Source organism: Tympanuchus pallidicinctus, unplaced genomic scaffold, assembly GCF_026119805.1.
Source record: "Tympanuchus pallidicinctus isolate F22 unplaced genomic scaffold, pur_lepc_1.0 scaffold3, whole genome shotgun sequence".
Taxonomy (NCBI): Eukaryota; Metazoa; Chordata; class Aves; order Galliformes; family Phasianidae; genus Tympanuchus; species Tympanuchus pallidicinctus.
The window spans coordinates 76,754,916-76,766,851 of NW_026294747.1; the positions used below are offsets into that span (position 1 = coordinate 76,754,916).

At 43.4% G+C, this 11,936-nt stretch overlaps 1 protein-coding gene across 4 annotated transcripts in view; it reads right to left on the reverse strand.

Annotated features, from left to right (window-relative positions):
- The window catches only part of MLLT10 (MLLT10 histone lysine methyltransferase DOT1L cofactor), a 113,584-nt gene extending 102,192 nt beyond the window's left edge, over positions 1-11,392 (reverse strand). For 2 of the 4 annotated variants that reach the window (XM_052696285.1, XM_052696284.1), the window contains exons 1-3: positions 10,943-10,960; positions 10,241-10,409; positions 6,567-6,646 (exon numbers count right to left, since the gene is read on the reverse strand). In XM_052696285.1, the coding sequence (XP_052552245.1) occupies positions 6,567-6,646; positions 10,241-10,409 (249 nt within the window). In that variant the 5' untranslated portion in view covers positions 10,943-10,960. Of the gene's footprint in view, positions 1-6,566; positions 6,647-10,240; positions 10,410-10,942; positions 10,961-11,260 lie in introns of those variants that run through there. The other 2 variants (XM_052696286.1, XM_052696287.1) reach the window with 2 other exon arrangements.
- Positions 11,393-11,936: the final 544 nt, after the last annotated feature.

An 11,936-nucleotide genomic window follows, 5' to 3' on the forward strand; every position in this document is an offset into this window, starting at 1 on the left:
ATGAGCGAACAGTTGCCGTCTCAGGCCACATATAAAATCTACAATATAGTCAACGTACGTAAGTAACAAAAATTTATGTATTTTTTATTAAAATACAAAAAAGTGAAACAAAAACATAAAACTGGTGGGATATTTGACCCTGTTTTTATGAAACTAATGTGTCAATGTCTGGTTCAATTGAAGTGGTTGCAATTCTGAGTGAGTTCTCAAGGCGTTTGTCAGAGATTTTTGGTGAAATATTACTCTCCATCTCTGGCAATTATTGTACACAAACACATGCACTGCCAAAAAGTGACTGCATGAATAAGGCGTGACTGTGAAGTGAAGGATATTTTTCTCTGGTAAGATAGGTCTCATAAAAGTCTGGTGAAGAGACACAACCAAAATTTCCTTCAGTTGAATGTCTGATTGCAACTCCATACCTTCCACTTGAAAATTCACAGGTAATGTACTCCGTTGATTGAAAAGAGAATCACAAATATACCAAAACACTGATTTTTTTTATTTTAAAATCTTGAAACTTATTCTCAAATTTCTCCATTGAAACAGCAAGGCTGCATATTTTTTACTGTTCACAGGACTGTATTTAGCCAATGCACCCAAATGCATGAAATTATTTGATATTATATATCTTGAGCTTGCCATAATTTAAGTTATTTCAAATGCTGTTATGCTTTGAAACATAGCACAGGTAATTTTCACCTTAAAGACACACATTCAATTCATTCAAATGAATGGTCAAACCAACTAAAAATGCTAAATGTGAGAGCCGCTTCTAATCTCCATGTCCTGGCATTGATTTTCCTTTCGATTCCACAGAGGACTATATCTCACCTTGCAAATCATAGTATTTTACCCAACTTAGCCATCTTCCTTCAGAAAAGATGACACCATAATCAGCACAGAATCATAAAATCACAGAATCATAGAATGGCCTGGTATGAAAAGGACCACAATAACCATCCAGTTTCAGACCCCCTGCTATGTGCAGGGTCACCAACCAACAGACCAGGCTGCCCAGAGCCACATCCAGCCTGGCCTTGAATGCCTCCAGGGATGGGGCATCCACAGCCTTCTTGGGCGACCTGTTTCAGTGTGTCACCATCCTCTGTGTGAAAAAGCATCTGTACTTCTAAGCAACCCTTAGAATCAGCAATGATTCAATCCCGTGGACGTTATGAAATTCACAACTTGATGACCATTTGTGTGACATTATCCACTTTTAAAGCTTTCACACATAAATTCTCTTGATGTCCAATGCAGTGATATTTCATCAAACTTGAGCTGCTGCCAGTAACTGCATCATCTTCTATTAATTTTATAAGTCCCTCTTTTTTTTACCAACCATCAAGGTGCCATCAGTAGCTATACCAGATACGTTAACAAAGATTAAAGAAAATCACTTTAAAGTTGTTGGGTTTTTTTACTGCTTCAAGCAAATCGGTAGATGTTGTTGTGTCTTTAAATAACACCAAAGAAGCCATTTCTTCAGTGACACTGCACTTGTTATCAATATCTCTAAGGAAAATGGCAAGTTGAGAGTGCACAGAAACCATCGGCATCTTCTGCAAACAGTACTACTAACTGTGACAACCAGACAACACAGGACCCTATGCAACTTTGTCATCTTCTGAGACACAGTGCGATGAAGTTAAGGGTCTGTCATTATTACTTACATGAAAATAATCTGAGCATGATACATTATTCTCTCTACTCAGGACATGCAAGGCAAACAACAGTCACTGGTCTAACAGACAAGAAATGCACTTCTCTTAATCCATATGGGTTCAGAATAAAAGCAGAAATGTCAAGTGCAATGCCTGTGTATCTTCAGACAGACAGGTTACTTCACTTAGCCAACTACGAACAAACATTGGCTGACTTCTAAACGGAGAGGAAGCATGGGGATATTAGAAGTAGTTTATATACTAATAAAAAAAATTCTGGTCATTTGTATTTTACAGTCACTCCCCTTATTCAGAAGTTTACTATTTACTATTGTGTAGAAAACACAAGTGACAAATACAAGTAAGTAAATTTTTCCACTCCATGCTCAAAACTAAAGCAACTTTTCCAGTGCTTGTCAGTGTACTATTAAAGTAGCCCAATTAATTATAGCCCAATAAAATTAATATTTAATATTAATTATGGATACATACAACAGAGTGTTCATTCCAAAATTTCTTTAAGAATTATTTCAAGGAGTACCTTCAGAAATAACACACAGTAAATTAATCTTGGAATTAACTATTAGGCTGCCAGTAGTTCACATAGAAGAAAAAAAAAAAGGTGAAAGCATCAAGTCATTACAAACCACTTTCTTCCTCTAAAATTAAGGTTACTTCATCCTTATTGTGACCATATTTATCAACATGCATTCTATTTAACAGTTGCAGATCTAACAATCACATCAAAAAGCCTCTCAGCACAGGCCAAGATCCCACTCCTGCAGCACCAACTTGTTGCGCCCAAACTGTCAGAGCCCTGATTACAAACCCATTTTCCAAAGTCTGCATTCCTATTTTCTCCTCATTCACTTCCTCCTGTTCAGGCAAAATGCAAGCAATGCTACATGCATGGTTATTTTATATTTTTTAAATGCTGGGGGGAAGTTAGGGCTAAATTATGAATATATCATTCAACCCTTATAAACAGCTCTTCAATAATGAACTTGCAAACACGTGTGATTAAAGCTTTAACAGGAAAAAAAAGAGAGGAATCTGGAAAGGCAAACTACAAACATTGCTATATTACAGATTAAAATAAAATTATTCTCAAGTGTTCAGAGTTCAGATCATCTGTGCAGCAGATGCAGGAACAGCTCAGGTCTGGCAGGACTTGAAGCAGAAACCTATCACTACAGCAGTACAATGTACCTGAACTCACACTGGAGGTAAACACTACAGCTGTGCTTCTGCAATTCAGAACCCCTGACTATGAGGTACTGTATCATCTGAACTGACTGCACGGTCTGTCTCTCAACAAATTCCAAGAAATACATGTAAGTGTCGAGACTCCAGTAACCCTCAACTCAACTGACATCCAGATGAACACTACTCAAATGTGGCTAACTCCACAGGGAGTCACAGCCCCCTCCACACATTCCCCAGGGCTCAAATCCAGGTGGCTAATAAGGCCAGCCGCAGCCTCACTCAAACATCAGGACTCCGTTGCAAGCCATTGTTGCACTTGACTTCGTAAACTAACCCATCAAAAACAAACATTACAGAAATGCCAAGTGGAAAAAAAAATAATTATATTTAACAATCTTACGCAGTTTCAACTAAAACTTTTTTCCAGATCCAATGACATGCTTACAACATACATATTGCAGTGGGAAAAAAAAAAAATCAACACTGTATTACTTCACTTGTTCTACTACAAGCAATCCAACTCCCACGTATGATACAAACTGTGCTTCCTGGAATTCCAAACTGCCAAGATCTTCTTGTCTCGCTAAATCGAGTTGCATCCACGAGGACCCAAGCAGGTAGAAGCCTGACTACACAAAGCTAACTGTGCAAATGTCAGATGTCTGCCTCGTATCTCTTTCACATGGATTATTCCAGCTCCCCCATGATAAGCATAAGGAAGAATAGCTCTGTAGTAAAACGTTGCCTACTTCTACTCCTGTAAATACTATAATTAAATCATTCTTGAAATAATATCATCAAGAAAAATGTCTTGACCATAATAGCGTGATGGGGAAAAAAGTTATTTTGTAAACAGCTGCGCTATAAATTCTAAACTTAGCTTCTCTAGGCTCTCTTCGGACAGCAGCACTAAGAACTTACACACATTAATCAGCTCTCCAAGTCAGGACCTAAAGCCTTTAACATACTATTTCATAAGCACACATCCTCTCATGGAGCCTAATATCAATTTTTTCCTACAGCGACTTTGCCCAGTTTTTTGATTCAGAAGTTCTGAACACATCAAAAATGCCCACAATGCAGTGCCATAACAGTCAACGCTGACATCAGCAAAACTGAAAGCAATCTTGAAGGGAGTCAACACACCGTAAGTCAGTTAAATCAGCTCACTCAGGAAAAACACATTTTTCAAGCAATACTAAAGAAGTATATATTTATTGTAATTTTAAAAAAAAGCATACTGGGATTACTTCTTAGTTCATCTACTTCTTATGCACTGTATATGTATGCTTATAAGCCAAATAACTACCAGATACCTTAATATGTCCATTAACAAGCTTAAGTTTACCAAAATTGCAGTTTCTCTCACGCACACAGAAATATGGCTCCAGCAGAGCCAAGACACGAGACAGCTTTCAGTCACCACAATGTGGTTTCCAACAAACAGCTGACCATTTACATCCAGAACACTGGCAACAACCTCACTATCAAAACCACAGAAGTCAATCAGCCAGGAGGCTTGCACAGCCTACACAACTCCATCAGTTCCACTGACAAGCAGTATGTAGCAGGTCAGCTGGGAGAAAAAAAAAAAAAAGAATAAAAAGAAGGTAGACATCGTAACTGAAAGTACATAGGAAACTCATTTCTGCTGTTAAGCTCTCTGGTGATCCACCTACCTAAGTTACATGCTCTTGAGCTAGTCTGCTTCATTCAGTTGTTAAGCAAGTCTAACTTCAGTGCAAGCAACTAGCCCTTCTTTCTCGACTGCAGCTTAAAACAAACAATAAGAAATCTTTTGAGCACATCAGTATGGAAACATCTGCCTTGAGTGCAAGACTTGGGTCTTCTTAACAATTAAAAGTAAGCTGAAGCACATTCAAATGTGATACAGTTTCTGGTTTTGTTTTTAGACAAAAATGCAAACAGAAAAACTAAGCTCCAGCCTCCTAGAAGGATGATGAAGGGGTTGCTTCTGTAATTGTGGTCCACCTTCCGTGTCTGGTAAATGATAATGTTTTGGTTTCCGATCGAAGCTCAGTTTCTCTACATTAAGGACTTCATCGAGACACCTTAGAGACAAGCACCACGTCTTTAATTCACTAGCATACATGCAGTTCTTAAAATTTTTAACTATTATAAAGCTGTTTTACCCCTCCTCCAAACATGGGGTCATTTAAGAACCACTTAAACCTATGCTGTATGACAAATAGGAGAGATTTCTTCACTTCTTCTTTTAAAAAACAAATCAGCTTTTTGTACAGTACACAGACACGAGGTGGAAACACAAACTGAATACAATGGGGAGAGAACTCAGTTAAGCTGACTGCTTAACAAATTCCAACAGTGAAGAAGAGTAGTGTAATGCCCACCAAAGCAATTTTCTTTGGTGAACTCCATGAAGTATCAGGCAGCAGTAATACAAGACTTATTTCAGAAGTCAGTGCAGTTTTCCTTCATACACTGGGTCAGGAGAAGACAGGAATAACTACACTAAATCCTGATGAAAATTTCCTACCATGAGCCAGAAAATCCTTCCTTTCAGCCACCATCTCTCTTCTCCCCTCTACAATTTTTCTTGTGTTGTCAAACTGAATGTATCAAACTCAGTAATATGAAAAAAAACATTCCTCTTAAAACTTCACATTGCTGGTGATCTTCCCGGGACAAGGAAAAAAATGACCTTTCTTTATGAAGGGTGGTGGTTTTGATTTTCTGTTGACAAATATTTGGAGAGCACATTGATTCCAATCTGTTCTTGCTTCCACCAACAGATCTGCTCTGAAGGAGCAGGAAACGCATTCCAGCACATTATGAAATTACTAGATGTGAGATGGGAAAAAGAAGAGGAACAAGACTGTTCAATTCTATGCCAAAAATTCACACCCTGGGAAGTCTTCCTAACATTTTTATAGTACACTACAGTAGAAAAGAAAATACAGTACAGCAAGCAGTTCATGTAAACACCCTGCCAGCCACTGATGAAACTAAAAATTCAGTTTTACACTCACTGTCTTTAGCTCTGGAAACTAAAAATAGTTCACAATGACCCACGGCACTGAACTATCCTTTGATTTTTATACAAAGAATTTATTTTTAAGAGACAAAAAAAACCAACTTCATCTTTCAAAACATCTTCATTTTTGCTGGAAAACAAACTACAAGTAGTGATGAGCATGCTTCTCTCACTAAAAATCTGACATCACGCAGCTTGAGTTAATAACATACAAGTGAAAAACAGAAAAGAACTGCATGTAATCACAAAAAAAAAGTGAGTTGTAATTGATTTCTTGGTTGGTTTTTTTTTTGCTCAGAGGTTTACCTGAGTCCTCAATACTTACCACTATTAAATAAATAAGAGGACAGAAGAACACATTTCTTTATTTAGAAGTATTGTATGACAAAAGCCAATTCAAAGTACGCACTAGATTCTGAAATTTAGAACAATAACCATAAAAGTATTAAGCAGACAAAAATATATAAGACTCCCACCACAGATTAGAAGAAAATAACCACACCAACAGCTGTTTGAAGAAACAAAAAAGAACAATTAGAGATTGCTTTACAAAAAAGTCTTCCTGAATAGATGGAATTATGACAGAAAACAGAGCTATTTTCTACTGTCACTGAGATACCTCAGCAAACACTGCCCATACCATCACTGTAAATAGCAACATGTGACAAAGCACCTACCACTCTGGCTGCTCTTTCCTGAGATTCACACTTTCTGCAGAACCAAGGTCCAGTGGGTACTTGAACAATTCCATAGCAAGCTGTTTTGAACAAGACACAATATGTCAGCAAATTTGCAGTATCTCTACAGCATAACACTACGCATTTTTGCGAAATTCATATTAATACATCTCACATCAATGACCCAAATTCACACCTACGCACCGCACATGAAGTTCTACCACAACGGTACCAGACATCAAGAACAATTACCTTCCACTTCAATTTATGAAAAAATGCTTGCTTCAATTCATTTTTAAGTAATGTAATAATTCAAAAGCAGCAATACATTTTATATGCAATATGTTTTGCTATTTATTTACCAGCAAAACAGGTGACATACCTTACAATAATAAGCACTCATTTGTAGTACTGATTTTTCTTAACACAAAACCAAAAGTGACTTACAGGGTTTGAGATGGCCACACCACATTCATACGCTCAGTTACAACCATGTTTTCTTACACTTTATGAATAACATAACCCTTTTTAGGTAAAAAATCCATTATGAACTTAACAATGAGAAAAAGTTGGCTTTTTTGCCCTGAAAATTCACGTGAAGCTTTAAATACAAACCAATCTGAGCATCACAACTAACGCTGTAACTGTAAGCAGGCTACGACATAAACCCTTAGGAAAGGGCTGCTTGGAGATGTGCACATTTCTCTGCCAGCCTATCATCAATATTTTTACAGTACGTTGATACAGAAGTCTGATAAGAAATTCAACAGAAAAAGAGTTTAGCAACTTGGCAGTACTGCTTATGTTCAAAATGCACTGATCAAAACACGTTAAGAACTCCAGACAGAGTGATGGTATCACAATTTGCTCATAGCACTTAGTTCTTCTATCTGCACGGTTTTAATGACTAGTAACAACCCATAAAGCCAAAAATGTTTCTCAAAAAACATAATAATGACTCTGACCTTGTGTTTTTAATGCCTCCATAGCCAGTTAGGATATTTTATTTAAATTTTTACAAATCTGGGGGATCACATATTAATAGCTTAAATTAATAAGGAAAGTTGAGATCATATTGCTATCTTCTACCATATATCCCCAAACATTGTTGGTTTTGTGCTAGCCTGTATAAACAAACAACAAACTAATGCAGCAGCAGTATGTAAAACAGCTTTCCTTGCACAACACAGCTGTCCCTTCCACAAGGCACCTTTCCTTCTACGAAGAAGCGTTAATGAAACTACTTTCCTATTCTGTGCATACACTTAGTCATACTAAGATCAGTTGTCAGATTTTCAAATACATTATCCAAGCACTGACAGACCAAACTACCTGATAACCCTGTACAAGAAAAATTTTTAACATGAGAGAAAACATCTAATTTTAGCTGCATTTGTATTAGCTACAGACAGGAGGGGGGGGATTCTGAATTCCTCTATAAATTCAGTGGGAGACTTCAAACATGCAATCACACATTGAAATTACCAGAAGGCAGTGCAGAGTAAGAAACTAACTGCAGAATGCAACTCTGAGATGGGGCTGCCAATGAAACCCAAAGGCAACACAAGCTGGGCAAAAACCAAAGCTGAAGTACTTAATACGAATGTAAAAGTACCTCCAGAGCCTAGCAGAATTCCACCACAGCTTTGTGCTCTGACACACTGTGATATCATTTCTTGAGTTTCTTGTTTTCCTTTGGTTTATTCTACAATTGCACAAAGGAAAACGCACTGAGGAATTCTGTACTTCCCATCTTGCCAATGGCATAATGCTGGCAAAGGTGTCTCCTCTCATTTAATTAAAACTAACTACAATAATTTTAAAATGCAGTTAAGAATATCTCATTGGGAATTTTTATATCTGATCTTCAAATGAGGAGCGCCAGCTTTTACCTTGACAACCACTGCAGAAAGACTACAAAAAGAAAATCCAGAATCAACATGTTTCTTCTACCATCTTCACACATCATGTCAAATTAAAAACAGAAAACATTACCAATACAATACATCAAAACATACAGTTCTCCCTTTCTTATTATCACTAAAACAGCACCTGGATTTAGAAGCAGGACTTTGCATGCTTCCTTCCATATTCAAATTCAGATTTGGACCTGAACTTAAAGAAGTGCAATATTCTTGCACCCAACTTACTTAATTCTCTCTCTCTATTAGGAATACTTTCTAAAGCTTCTTGTTACTTTTTCAGTTCAGTGAGTACTGGCAGCACCCAGTCGCTATCATCAGATCTGCTCACTGAAACCATCAGTGAGACTCTAAATCGAAACGAAGATGCTGAATTTAATACAACAGTAGTAGTAGGTGGTTCAGATATGACTTCTTAAACTATTCATGTTCTGGTGTTCTTTTTCACGATCCTGAGGTTCCACAAAAGCAGTTAACTTACCAGTCAACTTTATTCAGCTCTTAAAACAACACAAAACTAATTCAGAAGTTAGCTGATTTCACAGATACTGTCAGCTCCTCTCTGCCTGAACTCCAGCATCAAAACTAACTGAATTCTTCTGCACGTCTCCTTAAATGAAGGCTGCTATTTAAGAACATATACGTGCAACAAACAGCTACTATGTCATCTTATTTGAAGACCAAGCATTAGAGACGTGTTAATAGTACTTTCACACACATTAGGCATTCAGACTAGTAAACTGGATTGAGAATGTTACCTCTCCTCCCATTTATTTACCACCTAGGAGTCAGAACCAACCATGGAGTTCACACGAGTGTTTGGGAGTTTGTCGCGAGAAACTACAACTTTATTCCCTAGTTCTGTTACACATAAAGCAAAAGTGACTGTTAACTGCCTTTCTTACAACATAAGCAACGTAAGAACTCAGTCTCTGTGTTATCAGAAGGGTAGGCCCGCTGACAAAAATGAAACACAGAACACGCCAGCTCCTGTGCTGAGCTGGAAACCAACCAACCGGTCTCACTAATCCAAACAAATCCTGCATCAGCCGCTGTGACCGGCATCCTCCTGCTGCACAACCACAACAGGAAGCCTCCCTGCCTACCAGGTGACCTCGGAAAAACGACATTCAGAGAAAGGCAGGCAGGGGCAGACATCACATGACAGCTGAGCTGTCCCTACCCGCTGCCACATCCCAGTCCCAAACCCTCCTCAGCTACTGGCTGACAGTTTATCTAACTTGGGCAAGGCAGAGACAACAGGAATCAGGAAGAGGAAGAATGAGACAAAGCAACAACTGCCAGGCCAGAAGCCAGGACAGAACTTTGGGGGAAGGAAAAAAAAAAAAAAAGATAATAAAAAAGACAGGAGTTTTCAGCAGTCCCCAGACTGCAATAGGTGAGGCTGTCAGCGGGGTGCAAAGGACAGGGAAGCACAAGACTGCAAGGTCCGAGGGGAAGGAGAAGGGACGGAAAACTGGAAGCACAGCTCCTTGTCTCTACCAGTCATAACACAGGAAGTCACGGCATAGTAAGTCTCACGTGAGGGAAAAGACAGACAGACAGACAGACAGACGGGAGGCGTGGGATGACAGGCCGGGTCAGATCAGTCAGCATTCCCTGCCCACAGGCAGGGAAACAACTAGGGGGTGCCACGAGGGGCCGCTGGGGGCGGGGGGCGGCCAGGGGCACGGACGCGGGCCCAGAGGACAGGGAGCCCAGGAAGAGGGCGCGGGCCCCCCGCCCACTCACCTTGATGCACTGCGACATTGCAGCCGTGCCCGTCGCAGTAAACGAGCGGGTTCTCGGCCCAGCCCCTCTCGTCGGAGCACACGCAGCAGCCGCCGATCATCTCCTTCATGCTAGTGGAGAACTCGCCCTCCAGTGACACCGGCAGCAGCAGCGGCTCGCTAGAGACCATCTAAGGGTTAAACACACCGCCGTCAGCGCCGCACACGCACACACGCGCTTCGCCCCCGCCTGTCCGATCCCTGCCGCCGTCTGCCCTCAGTCGCTCAGCCGCCGCCGCCGCCACGGCGACGATTTGGGGCCCATGGCCGTGGGCCGAGCGCCGCTCCTCGCCCCCCCCCCCCCCCCCCGCCCGACCCGGCGGCCGGGTGCGTCAGTCAGCACGGGGCGGCCCGGCGGCGGCCGGCGGAGCGGGGCGGCGCGCAGCGGGCGGCGGGCAGAGCGGGCCGCGCGCAAGCGCACTGCGCGCCCCCGCGGTGAAGGCCCGGGCCCGGGCCTCCTCGCGATGGTTCGGAGCCGCCCAGGGAACGTGCGCGGCGGCCGAGCGCGCGCCCCCCAACTCGGCTCCGACCGCCGCGCCGAGAGAGCGTGCGCGAGCGCGCGGGGCCCCGCCGCCGGGCCCGCCCGCCCCTCGCTTCGCCTCGCCCGGCCGCCACCTGAGCGAGGGCCCGGCCCGGCCGCGCGGCCCCACGGCCCCGCACCCACCTCGGCGCGCTGCCACTCCGCCTCCGCCGGGCGCGCCATGCCGTCGCCGCCGCCTCCGGGCGGGCCCCGGCCCCGCGCTCCCCGCGCCGCGGCCCGCTGCCGGGGCTGCTGGCGGGCCGGGCCGCGCCGAGCCGCCTCCCCGCGTAGCCCAGGCGAGCGCTGGCCGGGCGCCGCGCTGCCCCCCTCCCCTCGCGGCGCGGGGGCGGGGAGGTGGCAGACATGCGCCCCGCTCCCACCGCCATGTCGCCGCTCGTGCCCCCTTCAGGGGACTGACGGAGTCGCCCCCGCCGCTCCCTCCTCCCGCCCCGCGACTTTTACCGTCCCGTTCGTTCGCGACGCGGCCGCGGGGCTCGCGCGTTACCGCCGCCAACTCGTATGGCCTCCGTCCCCTCGCTCGCTGCGCACGCGGGAGCCGCGCGCTCCCGCCACCCTCGCGCCGTTCCGCTCTCCGCTTCGTGGAGCCGCGGAACGGAGGCGCCGGCGGCCCCGCGCCGCTCTGCTGCAGGGAGGCGGGAGGTGGGACCGGGAGGGCGCTGGGAGGCGCGGGCTCGCATGCTGCTGTCCCGCCGCACTCGGAGGTGCCCGTTCCCTCCGGGAGGTTGGGTGGAATTTATTGATTCGGGGCGAGGCGGCATTGTTTTTAAAATGTTTTTATTTATTCGGAGGGGTGGGGGGTATTTGTTATTATTTTATTGAAGTTAAATGTTTGAATTTAAAACAAAATTAAAAATTAACATTAAAAAATCTCAAAACTGATTGAGCGGAGGCAGCCTGCGCTGAGGACAGCCCCGAGCTGCACGGTGCCCCGTTGCAGGCAGGTACGGTGTTCCTGGCTGGGCTCGGGAGCACAGAAATGCACACATCCCTGCCCGGTCCTCCCTCACCCACCCCAAGGCCGTTATATATTTATTTTATTTTTGTATTTGTGTTTGGCCAGGAAGCCCTCACTGCTTTATCTCCGTTGCCATGCTAAAAGGCAGACATGTAGAATTTG